Source organism: Pediculus humanus, genomic scaffold, assembly GCF_000006295.1.
Source record: "Pediculus humanus corporis 1103172107521 genomic scaffold, whole genome shotgun sequence".
Classification (NCBI taxonomy): Eukaryota; Metazoa; Arthropoda; class Insecta; order Psocodea; family Pediculidae; genus Pediculus; species Pediculus humanus.
The window spans coordinates 99119-121534 of record NW_002987137.1 but is presented as its reverse complement, the minus strand read 5'-3'; the positions used below and the strand labels follow the sequence as shown (position 1 = coordinate 121534).

Genomic DNA, 22416 nt, shown 5'->3' with positions numbered 1-22416 from the left:
TTAAAATATTTTAGATTTCATTATTTTTGTTTCTATTTGTTATTTTGAAATTGTTCACACTTGGCGGTAATTTGATGGAAGTCGTTGAATAAACCTTCCTTATTATAAAAAAAATGTTTATTTTAAGCAACTAAAACTTAGTTTTCTTGTTTGAAAAAATTATTCAGTTTTGACAGAAAATTAATATGAATAAAAAAAGAATATATTTCATTTATTATTCATTGAATCGTTTGATTTATAAATATGCGTAAATGTATATTTTTAATTTAATATTTTTTTTTTAGGTTTAAAAATGTACCATTAAAAAAAAACAATAAATTAAAAAAATATATATATTGCAGATCATTCTCTGTTTTAAAATTAGATCGAATTTTTCTGGGCCCTAAGTGATTTCTAACGCGTATCGCTTTACCGACGCCATTTTAACAGAAAAGTCAAAACAATGGGCGATTCTCGTAAGTAAAATTTAATCTAAATTAATCTGAATGATTACTTTAAAAACAATTTTTATGTATATTATATTTTAATTAAATATACATAAAATTTTTTTTTATAATATAGAATAAAATCATTACAATCTTAGTTACTGAGTAATTCGTAACGATAGTATTTACTATCTAAGGTATTTTAACAGAAAATAAATTCAATTTATGTAAAAAACTATTTTTATTATTATGTTTAGAGTACGGCTATACTGGTGTTGGAGGTGGTGGAGGAGGCGGAGGGTACGGCAATGCTCAAGGTTACGGTCAACCACAAGCCGGTCAATGGGGAGGTAATCAGGGTTATGGCGGCGGCCCCGGCATGCAAGGCGCTGGAGGATTCGGTCAGCAACAAGGTTACGGCCAAGGAGGTGGCGGCGGCGGTGGAGGCTACGACCAATCCGGCGGAAATTATAATTCCGGCGGTGGCCGAGGCAATTACGGTCCTCAAGGAGCTAATAATTACGGTGGTGGAATGGGAGGAGGATCAGGCAATAGTTACGGTGGTGGTGGTGGAGGAGGTGGAGGCTATGGTGGAGCTGGTGGTTATCCCGGTGGTGGCGGCGGATATGGAGGTGGAGGAGGATTCGGTGGAAATACCGGCAATAGCGGAGGCTACGGCGGCTCTGGAGGTTATGGCGGTGGCGGAGGCGGTTACGGAGGTAAAAACATTTATTTAGTGCGCTTATAAAAAATTACTTTAATATATATATGTATTATTTTACCACTTATATTTTTCACAAAAGATTTTAATATCAGTTGACATTTTTCAGGTGGAGGAGGTGGAGGCGGCGGTGGCCGTGATATGAACAATCGCGTGGGCGGTGGTGGCGGCGGCTTTGGGTAAGTTCAAAATTTTTTTTATGTTTAAATCATAATTAAACGTCCATTGGAGTACTCCATAATTATTATGAATGAAATTGGGGATTTCTTTTTTACATCAATAAGTGTGATTATTTTTATTTTTAATCTAAGTGTGTTTTTAGTTAAGATTTCAAAAATATTATTATTAATATTTTATAAGCCAGTCCCAATATGAAAAAATGTAGTGTTGGTTCATTTTCGAATGGAACCTATGATTTTTTATTGTAAAGGATATAATCCAAATCTTTAGTTAAGACTAAATTAATTTACTTTAAGTAAACACAATTTGTCGTTTATTTGATTCAGTAAATTACTTCAAATTTAATTAAATTGAAGTATGTTAATTATCTTTATTATTAATTACTATCTTTTTAAAATCAATTAATTTATGAGTGTAACTAAAAAATTTACTTATTCCATGTATTTAAATGATTTACATCATATTAATAATTTGGTTTTTCCTGTACAATTGCAAATATGAATTCTGTTAATTGTGGGTTTAAAAAGTTTAAAATTATTGGTACAAAAATAATTCTACGTTATTAAATGCGGTAAATATGACGTCAAATTTAATAACTTTTTATCTTCTGTAAGCAAAAAAAAAAAGAAAAACAAAGAAAATTTTTAATTTATTTTAATATTAATTTGAAAATTATATTATGTAGCACATATTCGTATACAACTTTGACTCAATATTTTACATTTTGTAACGAACAAAAAACTTATAAATTTTTTTTTTTTTTGTTATATTATTATTATTTAAAAAAATATTTAAAAGGATTATCTTTTAAAACTGGTACCAACATGTTAACATATCACACAAGCTGTTATTGTTATTTATTATATCTTATAAGTGTACAAATGGTTAAAAATTTAGGTTGAAGAATCGTTAAAAAAAAAAAAAAAAAAAAAAAAGGAGGTAAGTTAAAAGTATATTTATCTAAGAATAAAATCAATAGATTTTTATTTATAATCACCTACTATTTTAGTATTTATTATTATTATTATTGATTTAGAAGTAAATCTCTTGTCTGAAATTATAAAAATCAAAGAAAAGAATTAGGCTATTTAATAAAAGAAGTCTATTTTTTTTTTTTCTCTCTCTCTCTCTCTCTTTTAAAATATAATTCTTTATGACTTATTATTAACAATAATAATTTTTTAAAAAAAAAAAAAGAAATTTTATTTACATATATATATATTATTTGTTTACTTGAATGATTGAAAATTTTGGAAAATTAATTAGTTAGTAAATTAGGGAAATTATAAATTTAATGCAAAAATGTTGATAACCAATGTTCACAGTTGTTTAGTTACATAACAAATGTATTAGGTGTCATCAAATGACGTCTTCTTTGGATGTCCTGCTACAGATTGCTGTGTTCTCATATGAATTTACTTCTGTTTTAGATCCGGAGGTCGCCCTGGTGGTTTTAATAAAGGTAATTGGTACCGAATAGTATCTGTTCGATACCTTTTTACGGTTACTTATTTGGTATTATGTAGGAAATAATGATAATAATAATATAAATAAACATCCCTTGTTGTTTTTTGTTTTCTCCCCGTATCGGTTTTTGCGATATTTATTTATTTTTTTTTTTTTTTTTTTAAGGGAGAGGGGAATATAATAAAATTTTGTTTTAAATGAAATATTATTATTATTATAAGAGGATATAAATGATTATCGTTTTAATTTTGAACAAAATTTTTTTTTTTTTTTAAATAAATTCAATGGTGTTTATTTTGATACATTTGTGTAATATGGTTACTTTTACAGGTTATTAATAATTAAGGTTGTACTACCGCTTAAAAAGTGTATAAAATGTTTTTTTTTTTTTTTTTTAAAGTTGTATATGCATTAGATAACAGAGACCGGATTCGGGTTAGTTTTTTTTATATATATACTTCTTTTTTTAAAGAAAAAAAATGAAATCTACCGTGTTTGTTAACATTTTAAAAGTGTTTATAAAACTTATTTTTTAAAAACAAAACAAAATTATGGGTAAAAATTTCACGTTTTTAAACAAAAATAAAAAATTTTTTTACATGGGTTTAGGAGTTGTGTAATTTCAAATTTTTTTTTTTTTTAAATCTGCCCCCCCTTCCCCCCCCCCCCATTTATTTATTTTTGACGTTTTAGCGTCAACGTGTTTTATGTTTAAAATTTTTTTTTTTTAAAGGAAAAATAATTATTTATATAAAAAATTTGATGTTTAATTGAATCATCGTGTAAACTGATGAGTGCAGGATAAATATTTACATATGGCCTGGTGTATAATTATAATTAAAAATTCTAACAAGGAGAAAAAATTGTAAATGAAAACTATATTATTATTATTATTATTTCCTTCGAAAAAATATGTTTATAATATAAACTTGTGTCGAGTGTAAAAAAACGATAATTGAAAATGACTAAATTAATCAAGTTTAAAATGTTGGGTATATTCAAAAAAAAAAAAAAATTAATATCAATTTTACGGTGTTAATATACAATAATATATAATATTTAATGCACATATATACGTATATTATTATAATATATAATATAAAAATTTTAACAACAAATTTTAAAGTATTTATTGAATTATAAAGGTTTTTAAAGGGAAAAAAAAGTAATGTTGGTAACAAAAAAGAGAAGGGTTAATAATTCATTATTATTGGTATAATTGGTTTTGTTTTTTTTTTTTAAGCATTGAGGGGGGGGACAAAGAAAGTTTTGAAACAATAAAAAGAAAAAAATCCGGTCTCTTAAATAATGTGTAATAAAAAAAGAAAAAAAAAAATTTTAAATTCCCCTCAAAATCACAACCACCACATACACACTCACAATATAAACACCCTTGAACTTTATTTCTAATTTATACTTTTACAATATATATATATTTTGATTGGGATAACAAATTTATTATGTTTGATAAGTATATATACATAATCGTATAAATATACACTTGGATACTTTAAATAATAATAATAATAATAACAACAACGATAAAAATATAAGTAAAAAGAGGTTTTTCAAAAAATGTAGGTTTTTTTTTATTTATTTTTAACGGACAAACATGTCCGTTGGTAATTTTTTATTTACGTCGCGGGGTTTTAAAACTTGGGTAATATTATTATTATTTTTTAAAAAAAAAAAAAAAAAAATATAATGATAATAATACTATTTTAATTGTAATGATTGATGATCATTATGATGATGACGATGATGTTGTTGTTGTTGTTGATGTCGGTGATAAAATTAATGATTAAAATTTAATGGGAAAAAAAATGAAAATAATAATAATAATAATAAGAAAATGGGTTTTTTTAAATAAAAAAAAATTTTTATTATTATTAATAAATTCGGTTATTAAAAAAAAAACAATTTTCAATTTGTTGTTGTTGTTAAAACATAAAAACCTTTTTTTTAGTATATAAGTTAAATTTTACACTAATTCTATTCGAATTTTTTTTATTTTTATTTAATTAATGTGATTGATTATCATTAAAAACAAAAAAAAAATAAATAAATGAATTTCATGGCTTAAAAATGAGTTTTAATTTTTCAGGAGGAAGTGGGAGCGGAGGAGGAGGAGGAGGTGGGGGAGGTTATGGGGGAGACTTGATTGAACAGGTCGACACGGTTTTCATTTCCGGTATGCCCCCCCACGTGACCGAACTTGAAATCGAACAGCATTTCGGAGCCATCGGATTGATAAAAAAAGACAAGAAAACAATGAAACCCAGGATTTGGATATACAATGATAAAGTCACTGGAAAATCCAAAGGAGAAGCCACGGTTACCTACGATGATCCGAATGCGGCGAGGTCTTCGATCGATTGGTTTAACGGTGGGTTATCAGTAGAATAAGTTCATGACCCGAACAGTGTTGACAACTTTTCAAAAGAGAGAAAAATACCAACCGTACATTTCAATTTACAGGAAAAGATTTTAAGGGTGCTATTATCAAAGTTCAAATGGCTACTCAAAAGTACAATTTCGGATCAGGACGAGGAAGAGGTAGAGGTGGACCAATGGGTGGCGGTGGAGGTGGTGGTGGTGGTGGTGGTGGAGGTCGAGGAGGAGGAGGTGGCGGCGGAGGCGGTAGAAGTTTTGGTAGTGGTGGTGGAGGAGGAGGTGGCGGAGGCGGTGACAGAGGAAGAGGAGGTAATTTTTAAAAAAATTTTATTATTATTTTTTTTTTTTTCGTGATTTAAATTTAATAACGGTTTATTAATTTTAGGGCCTAGAGATGACAGAGGTGGAGGTGGTGGAGGCGGAGGAGGTGGCGGTGGCGGTGGTAAAGGAGGATTCGGAAGAGACGGAGATTGGAAATGCACGAATATAAGTTGCAGTAATACTAATTTTTCATGGAGGCAACTCTGTAATAGATGTGGTGAAAATAAACCAAACGGTCCAGGCGGCGGTGGGGATGGTGGTCCCGGAGGAAGAGGAGGTTTGTTAAATTTTAAACAATAAAAAAAAAAAATGGGAAGAATTTTTTTAAATAAATAAATTATTGTGTTTTAGGTTTCGGGGGACGACCCGGAGGCGGGAGAGGAGGACCGGGAGGAGGACGAGGGGGTGGAGATAGAGGGTTTAGAGGTGGCGGTGGCGGAGGTGGCGATCGTAGAGGACCTCCTGGACGAGGCGGTAGTTCGGGAAGAGGAAGAGATCAAAGAAATCGACCTTATTAATTTTAAAAAAAAAAAAAAAAATTAATTACATCAGTATTTCAAGTGAACTTTATGCCTACAGTTTTAATGATACTCAGTGGTTTTAATGTAAAACTTTTTCTTTTTTGTTTCTTTTTAAAAAAAAGGTTAAGAGACATTCGTGACACGGTTTTCAGGTCGGACTTTTAGATTTAAGGTATTTACGTAATTTGATTCGTTACTGCGATTATCGATCGATTACTTACGTCATTACTGAAATGAAAACAATAAATTCTGCCTTTTTACTACAACCCCTCGAATTATTCGGTTTAAAAGAAAAAATTTTGTTTGCTTTTTTTTTTTTTTTTTGTTAATGTGAATCTCAGTACAACATTAAGTACTGAACAAAGTAAATAAATGAAATGTAATTTAATTCGAAATAATAATAATGATAATGATAATAATAATAATAGTAAAATGTTACGTCCAGTAGTAGTTCAGTGTTCGTGTAAGCCTTAATTTAATTAAAATTTTTTTCATGTGATAATTACATTTAAAAAAATAAATAAATAAATAAACGTGAATTTTTTTAAAATTTTAAATGATTATTATTTAATTTTTTAATAATATTTTCTCTGACTTAAAGTATTAAATCTTTACGGAAAATATAAAATGATTTGTTGTTTTTTTAAATTGCATTGCAGAAGGAAAGTATAAGAAAAGGAGGTTAATAATTTTAAAAAATAATAATAACATTTTTCTTTTAAGAACACATATTACCTTAAACAATTTTATTACATCATTTATATTTCTACAATGTGGTTTATACCAATAATTTATATTATAACTAACACGTTTCTAATAAACAGCTGGGCTTTCATATTTATATTAATCATTGACGAAAAATCCGTAAATCCCCGTTATTATTTAAATAAAATAAAATAATGTTAATAAAAAATAAGTTAATTTTTTTAAAAATATTACAAAAAAAAATAAAAAAATAATATTTATTTATGTATGTATATATATATATATATATATATATAAATATAACTAAAAAATAAATTTAACAGGAAAAATATACTTTGCTCGATTATGTGATTATATTACAATCAATTATTCTGATAAAACATCAAATAACCTTCAGTCCGAGTTTAATTATTATCAGCTTTATTAATTTTTTCATTTTACGCCCAACTGATATCAATTTGATTATCTTACAAAATTTAACATGACAAACATATAATTTAAATTTTTTTTTTTTTGTTTTTTTTGCAAAATATATTTTATTACTGACAGGTATAGAAATTATATAAAATGCCCCACATACAAATTAAAACGTTCTGTATTGAAAAGTTTTATTAAAACATTATGCTTTCATATAAATATATTCTAACATTTAAATTATTATTACTTTTTCAAAATGATTTCGATTAAACATTGAATTTTAATTAATAATAATAAATGATGATGAAAATTACAAAAAAAAAAAAAAAGAAAGAAAGAAAATTTAAAAAGATCATTTGTTTTTGGAGCGAGATCTTGCATTTTTTTCCTGTAAAAAAAAATTTTTAAAAAAATTAGTTTGTTTGTGTGTTTATACTTGTGATAATTTATGTAACAAATCATAAATAAACTAACCTTCTCTGTTAAAATAATAATAAGCCTTTTGAAGATGGAAACTAAGTCGATAAATAGGTCAACTGAATGCATGATGAAATCTTTGTCGTGCATTCTACATTTTTCCATTATTATTGTCGTGTCGTAAATGACGAATCCACACATTAAAAGCAGTCCTACATAAAGGTTCACCTAAAAAAATTTTTTTACAGTAAGCATTAATCAATTGTAATGATGTGCTGTTGTTTTTATTAATTGATAATGTGAATTATTTTATCATAGGTCATTTTACCTGATATACCCATTGAACAGCGAAGAAAATGTTGGCCAATGAAAGAAAGAACATTGCACTCAAAACGGTTGAAATGGGACCACCGATAAACAACCAATATCCTCTTGGTGCAAACAAAACGCTTAGAGAAAATGATGAAAATATAAGAATTGTTCCTACCAATGCTGTTACTATAATGGATGGATCAAGTGCAATCGCATAATTAACAAGAGGTCCCATACCGATTCCTAAAAATTTATTATTTTTAAGTAAAATTGAATCTATTTATTTTTTTTTTTTTTTATAAATTGTAATAACAAAATTAAAAAAAAATTACCAGCAAAAAAAGCAAAACCCAATAAATATCCCATTCTTAATTTATTGTTCTTTCCATCTGGTGCTGTATATCTTAAGGCCAGTAATAAACCAAGAGCTGGCAAAATTGTCAAAAACCCTCCAGACATTAGATTCGCGTAAATATTTAGGTAACATCCCGCTGTGGCTGATGCAGCGGACAATGCAAGACACGCATAAACATTTCTAAGATGTTTACGAACAGGCTCCTCGCTAAAATAATTCAATATTTACACAATAAATTAAAGTCACGAGATTAACGAAACCTTCAAAATGGTTCACCATTGTAATATCAAATATAAAAAAAAAAAAATTAGACAAGTATTTGAAAATGTTTATAATAAAGAATTAAAACTAGATTAAACAAGATTATTTTCGGAATTAAATTACGTTTATAAAAATTTACAGTGTTTTAAAAGCATAAATCTTATCAATAATTATACAAAACTTGAAAATAAAATTTAAAATATAATGTTTCACAAAAGTAATACAATTAAATTAGCATCAAGACGCAGGGCCAATTTAACTACCAATAAAATACAATGAATATTTACAAGTTATTATTTTAATAAATTCACTTACATTCGGTTATTAAAATTTCTTCTAATTCTATCAAATGATACCGCCATAGCGTAAGTTAATAGAAAAGTAAAAAACTACTGCAATAATAATAAACTTTATAGCTTTTTTTTCTTTTTTTTTAATGACTTGCGATTTTAATGATGCTCATGTACACGTATGTCCTAGCAAGCTGAAAACTTCAGAATAATCAAACGCTTTCACATAAAAAGGGCCCTGAAAAATAGCGAATATGATAGTAAAACAAGTAGTTGTAATGTTAAGATTTTCAAGTTGTAGGTGTTAAGTATTACGTATAAGATGTAAACGTAAAAGACTGTATCTATAAGTAAAATGGGTAATACGGATACAAAGCTTAATTTTCGAAAAGCCGTAGTTCAACTTACTTCTAAAACACAGGTAAGTTTTATTTTAATTTTCCATATGTCTACTGTAAACAATAATTATACAGTATTCACGGTTATAAGTTATCATTGATTTATTATTTATTGCATTTAATTAATTTTTTTTCACAGCCAATTGACGCTTCGGATGATAATTTTTGGAATCAGTTTTGGGCGGAAAATAATACTTCAGTACAAGATATATTCACTCTTGTTCCGGCTGCCGAAATACGGGCTGTTAGAGAAGAAGCCCCAGCAAATTTAGCGACATTATGTTATAAAGCAGTTGAAAAATTAGTGAAAGCAGTAGATAGTAGTTGCAGGACACAGCATGAGCAGCAAACAGGTATGTGTTGCATTTATTAAACGTTTTTAGATTAAATATTGTATATGTGTAAAATGCTAAAAAAAATTTTTAAACTGAAAAAGTATCACTTAAATGACAGATTAAGAGATTAATCTTTTAAAAATTATGTTTCAATTTTTATTGCAGTTTTAAATTGTGTTAGGCTGCTTACAAGAATATTGCCTTATATTTTTGAAGATCCTGATTGGAGAGGTTTTTTTTGGTCAAGTTTACCCACAGGAAGTTCTCAAGATGATGAAGAATCAGCACCTTTGGCGCAATCATTAATCAATGCTGTCTGTGTGAGTTGATTTTATCATCATAAAAATTTTTACTTTAAAATTAAAATTATTGAATTATTCGCAGAAAACGATCGAAAAAAAAGTTTTAATGACAAAATATAAATTTTGAATTTCAGGATTTACTTTTTTGTCCAGATTTTACAGTTATAGGAAATAGAAAATCAGGTCCTGATAAAGCTGAAGATTTATCTGCAATAGATAGTTGTGAATATATTTGGGAAGCAGGAGTTGGCTTTGCTCATTCACCTCCAAGGCTTCCTCAATATGATCTTGCTAGAACGGAACTCCTCAAATTGTTATTGACTTGTTTTAGTGAAACAATTTATCAGCCTCCTGTTGGTAGGTAATTAATTGTGCAATATTTTTTTATTAATATTTTATTATTATTTATATAAATTGATTTAAAAAATGAAAAAGCTTTTCGATAATAACAATTAAAGAATATTAAAATTTTAGAATTAAAAATTTCTCCCAACAAATGGATTCAATATGTGACGTCAGCTGAAAACAGACACGCGTTACCAATGTTTACATCATTATTAAATACTGTATGTGCTTATGACCCAGTTGGATTGGGGGTTCCATACAATCATTTATTGTTTTCCGACACAGCTGAGCCTTTAGTCGATACAGCCTTGCAAATTTTAATTGTCACACTTGATCATGATACGTCACTAGGAGACGAAGTAAGAATTTCTTTTTTTTTTTTTTTTTTCATAAAAAAAAAAAACTTGAACAAATTTTACACATTTTCATATTATTATTTTATTTTCAGAATGTATCATCTGACAATTTATTTATTAATTATTTATCCCGAATTCACAGAGATGAAGATTTTCAATTTGTCTTAGGAGGATTTACGAGACTTTTGAACAATCCTCTTGTTCAAACATATTTACCTAATTCTACTAAAAAAGTTCAATTTCATCAAGAGCTTTTGGTTTTTTTTTGGAAATTATGCGACTATAATAAAGTAAAATCGATCGACCGTTTTTAACTTATTTGTATTTAATTTTTTTTTTTTTTTTTTTTATTATTCTTTAATTTTTATTTCATTTTTCAGAAATTTTTATATTACGTTTTAAAAAGCAGTGACGTTTTGGAAATTTTAGTTCCAATTCTTTACCATTTAAATGACTCCAGGGCTGATCAATGTAAATTTTTTAATTTTTATTTTTTCATATAAATATAAAGGTCAAAAGTTGACATTTAGTTTTTTTTTTTTTTTCATTTTTCAGCTCGTGTGGGACTTATGCATATAGGTGTATTTATACTTCTTTTATTGAGCGGAGAACGAAATTTTGGAGTTCGATTAAACAAACCTTATACAGCAACGGTACCAATGGACATTCCAGTTTTTACCGGAACTCATGCTGATTTACTAATTGTTGTGTTTCATAAAGTTATAACAACTGGACATCAAAGATTGCAACCACTTTTCGACTGTCTTTTAACAATTCTTGTGAACGGTTAGTAATTTTTATGCAGGATTATGTGTGACAAGAGATTTTCAAACCTAATTTTGTTTTTTTTTTTTAATTAATTTTTAGTATCGCCCTATTTAAAAACATTATCAATGGTCTCGAGTACAAAACTTCTTCATTTGTTAGAAGCCTTCAGTACGCCTTGGTTTCTTTTATCCGCGCCATCAAATCATCATTTAATATTTTTCCTATTAGAAATATTTAATAATATTATACAGTATCAATTTGATGGTAAGGCTATCACATCTTACTGTGTTGCAATAATAAAAAATTCTTATAAAATCGTTTACTTCATTTTTTTTTTTTTTTTAGGTAATTCTAATTTAGTTTATACCATAATTAGAAAAAGACAAGTTTTTCATTCGTTGGCTAATTTACCGACAGATTACGGATCGATAACAAAATCATTAAATAAAAAGTCCAGGAGGAGTTTGCAGAGTACCAATTTAAGTGATAATTCTTCGCCGGAATCTCCCAGCATGGAAGGTTCTAAACCGGCTCTCCCTGCAGAGCCAGGAACTTTAAAAGCATCGTTGTTAGATACGCCAGGTTACAAATAATAATCTTTACTTTTTTTGCGACTTTAATTTTCCTTCCAAAAAAAATTCCTTCGTAACTGATTTAAGGATTTTAACAGGGATAGAAAAAATGACGGAGCAAGAATCTGCTCATCCCGTCAATTCGGTATCGCAACAATCCCAAATAATAACGAATCACACAATCGAAAATATTCCCAACAAAAGCGACACGGATGATGATATATTTTCTAACGAAAAGGAAAATTCATCGGAAATGACTAAATCCAAGAGCCTGGTTGGTTATTTACACATTTTTACAGTTTTTCCCTTAAAAAATAATAATGAATTTGTATTTATTCGTAATTATAAATTATTTTTAGCCTAATGTTAAGAAAATAGCATCGTCTCAAAATTTCGAGTCTCACCCAGTTCAAAGATCTGTTTCTCAGGTAAATTTTAATTTTTATAATTTATTAAAAATGTAATATCATATTTATTAATAATACTTTTTTATTTTTCATAATTCCAATTTCTATTTCATTAGAAGGGAGGTTTAAGAGTTAGCGACGAGGCCGAGCCCCAAAATTCAGTTGTTTGGTCACCGACAGCGGAATGGGTTCAGTCGTGGAAATCCAAACTTCCTCTTCAAACAATTATGAGACTTTTACAAGTTTTAGTTCCTCAAGTAGAAAAAATATGCATAGACAAGTTGGTTTTTTTTTTTTTTGTTGTTGTTTTGATGACAATAGAAAATAACATTCACTGTTTAAACTTATTAATGTTTTTTAAATTCGCAGAGGGTTGACGGATGAAAGTGAAATATTGAAATTTCTACAGCACGGAACATTAGTCGGTCTGTTACCTGTTCCTCATCCAATTCTAATTAGAAAATATCAAGCAAACGGAGGAACGACAGCGTGGTTTAGAACGTACATGTGGGGCGTAGTTTATTTAAGAAACGTTGATCCTCCCATATGGTACGATACGGATGTTAAATTGTTTGAAATTCAACGCGTTTAAAATAAGCAAAAAAAAAAAGAAAAATTTTAATTAAGATTTTTATGCATCGGTCATAAAAAAAAAAAAAAAAAAAAAACGTATTTATTAAAAACAAATTAATGTTTAACCGAATAAAAAGCCAAATATTGCAAACTTAACTATTCAGTTTATGCAAAAAAAATATAAACATTTTTATTTATAAATATTTTAGATCTTTTACAAAAAAGAAAAAGAAAGAAAAAATTTTTTTTTTTTTAATTTTTGGGTGAATTGCTGCTTCACTATAAATTACGTAATGACAAAGTTTTCATTGTTTTTTTTTTTTTTTTTTGCCTGCTACTGGTAAAAAAAAAAGATTTTAATCATGGCATTTATTGTCAAAGTCCTTCACTTTATTTATTATTATTTGCGTATACTGGATTTTGATAAATTTGCATCAAAATTATAATTGTTTGTGCAATATTGTAAAATAGAAAAAAAAAGAGAGAGAAAGAAAGAAAAATAAATAAGTTAGGTTATTGTAGAGAATAAAAAAAAAAAAAAAAGAAATTACTTACGTTTAAAATCATGAAATTTTATTTAAAGACTTAAATTTATTTGTAAAACATTCCTTATGTTATTTTAGTTGCTTTTACAATAAGATATTAGCTGTATTAAAAATTTAAATTTATGTAATATATAGATATAATATAATAAAAGCGATAGTTGTTTTAAAAGATAGAATAAAATTTTTTTTTTTTTTTCAATTGAGCTTTGTTTTCACTTTAACATTTAAGTCAAAAAAAAAATAATTAAACAAATATCGATAAAAATTACAATTTTTAAAATAATATTATTAAAATTTCATATAAAATTTTTTTTTTTTTGTAAAATCTACAACTAATTTTAAAAAATTTTTGGCATTAAAAAATTTAAAGAAAAAAAAAAGAAAAAACCAACAAACTAATTTTAATTATTATAATTATCGTTGGAGAAAAAGTTTTTTTTTTTTTTGTTACACTTTTAATTGTTTTTTTTTTTTTTTTTTATGTTAAAAGCCGAGTAAAATAGGAACTAATAATGAAAAACTACCTGATAGCGTTTTCATACGTAGGAGGTGGGTAATCAACAAAATTGTGTTTTTTATTCGGCAGCAAAATAGCAATTTCATAAGGTGGAGGAGGTTGTTCCAAATCATGATTCGATCTCGATTCAATCGTTGATTGTTGCGATAAATTGGCCGTCACTGGAGTTATAATCATTTCTCTTTGAGGCATCACTTCCGGGATTTCGATTACTTCGAAAAAATTAAATTAATTATTTGTTACATATAATAAATTGAATATTAATTGATAAAAAATAAATAAATAAAATTTTTACCAGAAGGTTGCAAAGGCGGTGGTTGAATATTTATAAATTGCGTTGGTGTCCTTCTCTTACAAACCGTCAATAAACATGACACTAAAAGGCCCACGCTTAAAACACCCAAAGTGCAAAGTAAAAGAATTTCAAAAGTTCCCTAAAAAAAAAACATAATATCATTATTATTATCGTAAATAAATTTCAATAAAATCATTATTATTATTATTATTAATTTAAATTAAATTTTTTTTTTTACTCTATGATCGACGTAAAATTTTGTTGCGGCAACGGAAACCGTTGTTAGACCAAATGAAGCCCACATTCCATATTTAGTTAAACCTCCTAATCGCATAAGTTGTGCATGTGGTACCGAATTAAGAGCATTATCTAAAGGTGCATTTAAATAAATTGGAGCCTCTAATTCAGGTGTAGGTGGTTGTCTGGATGTTGCAGGTTCGTTTACAGAATCCCTGGGGGTGGGGGGGGGAAAGAAAATCCAATTAATTTTTTTTTCCATTACTTTATTGTGTAAATTTCAATTATTTGTTTTTAAAAAAATTTACCCTAAAGATTGTGATTGACATTGATTATTTTGATTGCTTGCAACCCTTTGTAATGTCATTGGCTGTACATAAGGACGCCTTGATTGATGATTTGTTATCGTTGTGTTATCAATACCTTGAAATCTATGTACCGGAGTAATCATAGATTTGTTTCTTCTTCCTGAGAAATTTTTTTTGAAATTTATTTATTTTTTCTTTTTCCTGTAAATTATTTTCAAAATCTTATTACCTGATGCTAATGATGCTGGAACACCGTGACGGCCATGGAAACCACAGGCCTGACTTCTTTTGTCAATCCAAAAATGCATTAATATTTAAATTATTATAATTAATTTTGGCACTTTTATTCATCGATACCAAAAAAAAAATTTAAATTTTTTTAAAGGTTTTATTCAAAAAATATTTATGTGCTGAATATTTTACTCTCATCATTAAAGTAAAGAAACATTTTTAATCAAATTTTCACTTTCATTTAAAACAAAAACAACAACAAATGATTTTATCCTTATAAACAATCGAATTAGTTTTTCATTGATTTCAAATTTTTTTTTTTATTAAATTAATTTAAATCAGGGAAAAAAAAAAGACAAACGTTTTATAATTTTAATTATTAATCATAACACATTTTCAAAATTAAATTTTCGAACGATTTTTTTTTTTTTTTTTTTTTTTTACAATTCGACACGATCAATATGTTAAATTCAAATCTCCTCGTTTCGTATATTTCATTTAAAAAAGTAAAAAAAAAACAAACAAACGAATTTATTTGTCGCAGATTTAAATTTTAAGTTAATAATAAATAATTCACGATAAATAATAAATAAAATCCAACAAATCTTATTACGATCATTTTGATTGTTTTTTTTTTGAACCTGCGTTTTTTTTTTTTTTCTCGAAACCGTTTTTAATGCGCAAACGATTCCTAGGTTACCTTTGATTTTTGAAAAAATTAAATTTGGCGGTAAATAAAAACAAAAATTATTTTAAAAAGAATGTTAAATTCAAAATGAAAAGAATAAATACAATTTTTGGGTTTTAAGCTTTTAATTTGATTATTTATATGTAATTAACCAATTGAACTGAGCTTAAAATTATTCGTTACTGATTAATTCAAATGGAAAAAGAAAATGGCGCTTTTTCTACCGAAAGCTTCTTTTTTCTTTTTAACTGTTTTTTTTTTTTTTGGGTGTTGTCTTTGATTGTTTAAATAATTTTATTTATTTATAATTTTTTAATTTAATTGCGGATTAAAAAAAAATTCGTATTATTCAATATTTTTAAAAAAAATTAATTAATTAATTAAAGTTGGCAACATTGGGTTATGGATTGTCAACATTGTAAGTCGTTTGTTTGTGACTTCCTAATGGAGTAATTTATTTTTTTAAAAAAGCCGGGGAGTAGTTTATATCTATCTATATTAAACATGATTCCAATTTATGAAATAAATCATGTGAAATTTATTCTTACGTTTCATATATTGGTAAGTTTATGTTCATAATATTATTTATTTATTAAAAAAAAAAAAAAAAAAATTATTTTAATGGGTGTTATCCCATGCTGTCAGGTGAGATGGCAAGACGTTGCAACCCCTGATTGGTTAACTTCTTGCGTTTTTGGATATGCCAAAATTTTCTTATTACGTTTTTCATCGTTTTTATTTATGTTAATTAAAAGCTTTTCTCTTTTTTTTTTTCGCTTTTAAAATGTTTAATTGAACGCCCGCAAAAAATGGCCTTCAATGTTGGCTGATTTTTTTTTTTTTTTAAGGTCATTGTTAATTGCAAATATATCAATAAAATTTTGCTTATTCAAAGATACCGTTTAAAAAAAAAATTTTTTATACAACCAAATACTTTTTTTTTTTCTTTTTAAATAAACGTTTTTCTAAAAGGAAAACATTAACATTTTTTTCTTCGATTACATGTCTCAAAATTTTACCTTTAAACATGTTTTGTGGGCCCCCCCCCAAAAAAAAATAAAAAAAAATTATTTTAATCTAACTCATGTTTCATAAAGTATAATTTTTTATTACAGATTTTATTTGTAATTTTTTAATAACTAAATTACTAATTAAAATTTTTGAAATTATTACAGTGTATGTTTATGTAAATATTAACTAAAGTATTACCATCTCAAATGGAAAATATCATTATTATTGATGTTGGAATTTTTATATTGAAATTTTAATTTTATAGGTTTCATGCTTGTGTAATAATCCAATAAATAGTGGAGCTGTTCAATTAACAAGTGTTAATTTAGACAAAACATTAGGTAACCATAGTTTAATTTGAAGAATACTATTAAAAATCAACATAAAATGTAATCTAATTTATTATTTGTTATTTTTAGCTACTTATGAATTAGTATTTGTTAATTTCTATGCCGATTGGTGTAAATTCAGTAATATGCTGGCACCCATTTATGATGAAGCTGCGGAAAAAGTTCATTCGGAATTCAATCAACCTGGTAGAATTGTTATGGGAAAAGTTGATTGCGATAGAGACAGCTCCATAGCTTCCAGGTTTCACATAACAAAATATCCAACACTGAAATTATTTCGTAATGGACAACCAGCGAAAAGAGAATACAGAGGGCAAAGATCGGCTGATGCTTTTGTAGAATTTATTAAAAATCAATTAGAAGATCCTATAAAAGAATTTTCACACATAAGTGAATTGAATAATCTTGATGGGAAAAAAAGAATTGTTATCGGTTATTTTGACAAAAAGGATGTACCTGAATATTCGACATTTAGAAGAGTAGCAACAAATTTAAAAGAAGATTGTCAATTTTATGTAGGATTTGGGTAATAATATAACTAATTGGGAAAAATAATAATTTGAAAAAAAAAACCGTTAAAAACCGTTGCTGTAATATTAACTATATATTTATAGCGATGCTTCGAAACAAATGCATCCTCCTAATCAACCGATAATAGTTTTTCGACCGGATAGAGATCGTTCGAATGAAGCAGACGAAACATTTACCGGAAATCTGAATAGTTACGACGAAGTAAATATTTGGATGACGGAAAGATGCGTTCCACTCGTGAGAGAAATAACATTTCAAAATGCCGAAGAACTGACGGAAGAAGGATTGCCTTTTTTAATATTGTTTCACAAACCTGACGACCTTGAAAGTATTAAAAAATTTAATGATGTTGTTCAGCGAGAATTAATTTCAGAAAAACGTAAATTTATTTCAATCGAATTGAATTTCGTTTGGTTTCTTGTTAATGGTAATAATAATAATAATAATAATAATAATGATATTATTTAATTTTCAGAAAATATAAATTTTTTGACCGCTGACGGAGTCAAATTTGCTCATCCCCTTCATCATTTGGGAAAATCCGTGAGCGATTTGCCTCTGATCGCAATCGACAGTTTTAGGCACATGTACTTGTTTCCGGATGCGAGTCAAATGGAAATCCCCGGCAAACTTAAAACATTCCTCAAGGATTTGTATTCAGGGAAACTTCACAGAGATTTTCACAACAAGCCAGAATTTCCAACATTGGACAATCGAATCAAATCATCGAACGAAATTGAAAAAGTCAAAGCTCCAACGACGCCACCCGAATCCACATTTAAAAAATTAGCACCGTCTAAAAATAGATATACACTATTGAAAGATGAATTATAAAACATGTTAGTCACTCACATTCTCTCTCTCTCTCTCTCTCTCTCTCTCTCTCTCTCTCTCTCTCATTTTTTTTTTTTTTTTTTTAATTTTCTTTAATATATAATATTATGGATACAAATTTGTCTCGAGAAAAAGAGATGTCTCACATAATGCGGTCTTACTTACATTAGCGTGCACTTTTTTTAAAAAAGAAAATTTTAAAGTCTTAGAAAGAAAATATGAATAAAAAATTTATTAATGCCTTAAATATTTTACAAAAAAAAAAAAAAAAAAAAAAGATCTCTTTGAGCATATGTATATTTTATAAATATATATATATATAATTCTATAGTATTTATAATTACAATATATATATATATATGAAATTATATAAACGATGAAATAGTAAGAGTGAGCCATTAAACAAATTAAGAAAGAAAAAAAAAATGTCGAATCAAATTTTTTATTTTATTTAAAAAAAAAAAGGTTTTAATAGTTGTAATAATAAATAACAATAATATAATAATAATAATAATAATAATTACACAATAAATTAATCAATATATTTTTTACATAGGAGTGATAGAATCAAAAATATATTTATACTAATAATAATATATAAAATGAAAGCATAAAATTTTTTTAATTTCAAAGTTTCTTTATCAGTTTTTTCGTAATGTTTTTATTATTATTATCATTATTAATTCTTAATTTTTTTTTTATATACTTAAAAGATGTAATTAATATAATAATAATAATAATAATAACCGCAATATTTGAGAGACATCATCTTTATTTTACTATTTTTTTTTCTTTTTTTTTTTTAGAATTTGTAATAAAAAAGTGAAACAAAAAATTAATTAAGCAGGACTTAAGCAAAAAAAAAAAAAATTCAAAAGTTTTATTTTCTATCTCTCTCTCTCTCTTTCGAACCGTAACTACTATTTTTTTTCTCCCTTTTTTTTTTTTTTTTAATTAAAATTGCTTTTTTATGTAAAAAAAAAAAAAAAAAAAAAATTTATAAAAAATATATATATATATCTTTAAAAAAATTTTTTTTTTGTTTATGGATTTGTTTTTTATATTATTATTATTATTATTATTATTACCATTAATTATATTAGTTATAAGTTTTATTAAAAAATTTATTTCAAAAAAAATTAAAATTAATTGATTTTTTTTTGAAATGAATGATTTTGGCTGTCACCCACACACACACACACAAGTGTAATTTTTTTGTACGGGTGATCCCAGATCCCACAGGAATTCTTCCCGTTTTTACTATTCACTACGTATTTTAATAATTTCAATTTCTTGGGTTTTTTTTCGAAATTATTTCTTTTTATGATATCCAATTTGAAAGCTGAAAGCAATAGGATATTGTCTTGATTTAAGAGTATCGAAGTTTATTATTATTATTATGGTCACTTTTAAACACGACAAGATTTTTATCCGTCGGGGTTTTTTAAAGCATTTATTCCAGGGTTCTTCCCGGTACCTTAGGGATAAATGTTCAAAATATTGGTGGGGCTACTGTTTTCGAAGAATGTGGGCCGTCCCGCATAGTGCGATTTCCTGGATGGTTTCTTCTTTTAGGTTCTTCAAAATCTTCTTTAAATTTCCTTTCATTGAATGTGGCATGGCTCCCAATGCTCCCACGATGACCAGAATCGTTTCTGTTTTTGTTCCCCCCATCCTGGGTACTTCAGCCTTTTGTCTGCTTCTTTGGCTGTCTGGTGTTTTTTTCTGCGTTCACGGATACCTTTTTTTTTTTTTTTTTTTTTTTTGATGACCCAGGAGAAATGCGGTTACGCACTAACCCCTCCTTTGAAAGGAGGGAGTGTGGGACTCGGTATGGATTTAAGTAAAGCCTAACCGGGAACCCATACCCACTAAAACTCCTGGGCATGTCGCAATAGCGTGGCTTATGTGAAGAGGGGGGGAGACGCTCGTGGGAGTATGACCTACATTTCAGTCTCCCCTCTCCGGTAAGCCAGAACGTTACCGTTCCACACGATTCTCTTGTGGTAAGATCCGCCCTAATCTTCGTTCTGTCTTCGCCTAGAAGATGAGAACGCATCTCCCAGGACGTTCGGCAGTTCCTTTCGGGGGTGTCCTCCGGTCCTTCGTTTGGGGGGAAAGGGACGGAAAGCTCGCCTGCTTCCAGAGAATGTGGCCGGGGCTGGGGATTTAGACTAGAACTTCGCCACCTGGATTGAAAAGGGTAAATTAAAAGAAGAAAGTGAAGACGTTTGTCGACCGCATTCTCTCCTAACGGGATATGAGGACTAAATGGGGGGCAAGATAGATAGAGGAGATCGACCGGGACCGCCGACCTCCGAGAAATTTTAAAAAAGACTCACCGACGACGAAGCTCGCGTTCATCGCCACACCTCGCTAATCGAAGACGCCGTCGTCATCTTCTTCTTTGTCTTCCTCCTGCTCCACCTCCTCCTTCTTCTCCTCCTCCTCCTCCTCTTTTTTTTCCTCCTCTTTTTTTCCTCCTCCTTTTTTTCCTCCTCCTTTTTTTTCTCCTTTTTTTTCCTCCTCCTTTTTTTCCTCCTCCTTTTTTCCTCCTCCTTTTTTTCCTCCTCCTTTTTTTCCTCCTCCTTTTTTCCTCCTCCTTTTTTTCCTCCTCCTCCTCCTCCTTTTTTTTTCTCCTCCTCCTTTTTTCCTCCTCCTCCTCCTTTTTTTCCTCCTCCTTTTTTCCTCCTCCTTTTTTTCCTCCTCCTTTTTTTCCTCCTCCTCCTCCTTTTTTTTCTCCTTTTTTTTTCCTTCTCCTTTTTTTCCTCCTCCTTTTTTCCTCCTCCTTTTTTTCCTCCTCCTCCTTTTCCTCCTCCTTTTTTTTTTCCTCCTCCTTTTTTTTCTCCTCCTTTTTTTCCTCCTCCTTTTTTTTCTCCTCCTCTTTTTTTTCCTCCTCCTCTTTTTTTTCCTCCTCCTCTTTTTCTTACTTCTCCTCCTCCTCGTTCCGACGACGACGTTTCCTCTCCCTCGGCCGATGACGAAGGTCCAGAACCGCACCTTCTGCCGCCTCTTCCTCATCTTCATCCTCCTCGCTTTCCTCATCAACGGGATTTATCAACCTTTTAGTTCCCAACCTATCTTTAGACCTAACCTTAATCCTACCCGTCCGGAGCATACGTCGACGAACTCCAGACTTTTCGTCCCACGTGGGACATATCGCGACCGTGTGCTCGACGTCGTCCTCGGGCGCACCGCAGAACCAACACTCCGTCGTCGCCTCTCTGCCGATGCGCGCCAATTACGAGCCGAGCACTTCGTGGCCCGTGAAGACCTGAGAGAGACGACAGGTCACGTTTCCGTGACCCCACCCCACCCAATTCTCCACTCGGGAGCCAAGAACATTAAGTATTTCCCCCGGTATCGTTTTCGATGATTATCGATGAAACGCGCCTGCCATGATCTAACGCGAAGTTCCCTGCGGAATCCGGCTCTCCTCGGCACGCCGCGAGCGGGGGAGTTCCCAACAGACGGCAAGCCACCTCCGCCGCGACGTTCCTGTACGCCGTCGCCACCTTGTTCAGAGGCGCCTTTTGGAGTTGGATTGCCCTCTCGCGAAGCGGCCTCGATGCCACCACCGATTTGGCCCACACCGGTGCTCCGTACACGGCCACGGAGTGGATGACCGTCGCGTACAGTCGCCTGACCCTAGCCCGCGGACCCCGCAGGTTCGGCATCAGGCGCCTTAACGATGCGCTCGCGACTCGGATCTTCGGTTCGAGGAGCGCGAGGTGTTGCCCGAAAGTGCGACTCGAGTCGAAAATCACCCCCAAATATTTGAGCGTCCTCCCCACCCCGATCCTTACTCCCCCAGACGACAGTGCCAGGCCGTTGGGAAGCCAATTCCTCGGACGATTGAATCCGTAGGCTTCCGTCTTCGGCAGAGACACCCGAAGTCCGATGCTCCGGATGATCTCCACCGTCGCGCAAAGTCCCGTTTCCGCACGATCCCGGACCTCCGCCCACCCGCAACCGGTCGCGGGGAGCAGGGTGTCGTCCTCCGCGTAGCATATCAGAGAGCAACCTT

The 22416-nt window shown here is 29.5% G+C and overlaps 5 protein-coding genes across 5 annotated transcripts; 3 read left to right on the top strand and 2 right to left on the bottom strand.

Moving 5' to 3' along the window:
• Positions 1-442: 442 nt before the first annotated feature.
• On the top strand, positions 443-6026 carry Phum_PHUM175000 (RNA-binding protein cabeza, putative; the record flags this gene model as incomplete). Its single annotated transcript, XM_002425077.1, has 6 exons — positions 443-455; positions 683-1144; positions 4898-5179; positions 5272-5433; positions 5597-5785; positions 5860-6026. The coding sequence occupies 6 exons, from the start codon at positions 443-445 to the stop codon at positions 6024-6026; spliced, it is 1275 nt and encodes a 424-aa protein (XP_002425122.1).
• A 1266-nt stretch (positions 6027-7292) lies between these two features.
• On the bottom strand, positions 7293-8858 carry Phum_PHUM174990 (Bax inhibitor, putative; the record flags this gene model as incomplete). Its single annotated transcript, XM_002425076.1, has 5 exons — positions 7293-7358; positions 7626-7796; positions 7897-8066; positions 8231-8442; positions 8812-8858. 5 exons carry the CDS (start codon positions 8856-8858, stop codon positions 7293-7295), a joined length of 666 nt encoding a protein of 221 aa, XP_002425121.1.
• A 283-nt stretch (positions 8859-9141) lies between these two features.
• Positions 9142-12861, top strand: Phum_PHUM174980 (uncharacterized protein; the record flags this gene model as incomplete). Its single annotated transcript, XM_002425075.1, has 13 exons — positions 9142-9207; positions 9324-9537; positions 9685-9839; positions 9956-10178; positions 10296-10525; positions 10615-10812; positions 10903-10993; positions 11078-11308; positions 11390-11554; positions 11636-11872; positions 11961-12136; positions 12386-12549; positions 12639-12861. The coding sequence occupies 13 exons, from the start codon at positions 9142-9144 to the stop codon at positions 12859-12861; spliced, it is 2373 nt and encodes a 790-aa protein (XP_002425120.1).
• Positions 12862-13907: 1046 nt separating this feature from the next.
• Phum_PHUM174970 (uncharacterized protein) lies at positions 13908-14887 on the bottom strand (the record flags this gene model as incomplete). The annotated part of the gene is made up of 4 exons (XM_002425074.1): positions 13908-14116; positions 14260-14338; positions 14471-14651; positions 14745-14887. The coding sequence occupies 4 exons, from the start codon at positions 14885-14887 to the stop codon at positions 13908-13910; spliced, it is 612 nt and encodes a 203-aa protein (XP_002425119.1).
• A 2262-nt stretch (positions 14888-17149) lies between these two features.
• On the top strand, positions 17150-18389 carry Phum_PHUM174960 (thioredoxin domain-containing protein 4 precursor, putative; the record flags this gene model as incomplete). Its single annotated transcript, XM_002425073.1, has 3 exons — positions 17150-17550; positions 17639-17934; positions 18031-18389. The coding sequence occupies 3 exons, from the start codon at positions 17150-17152 to the stop codon at positions 18387-18389; spliced, it is 1056 nt and encodes a 351-aa protein (XP_002425118.1).
• Between the last annotated feature and the right edge of the window lie 4027 nt (positions 18390-22416).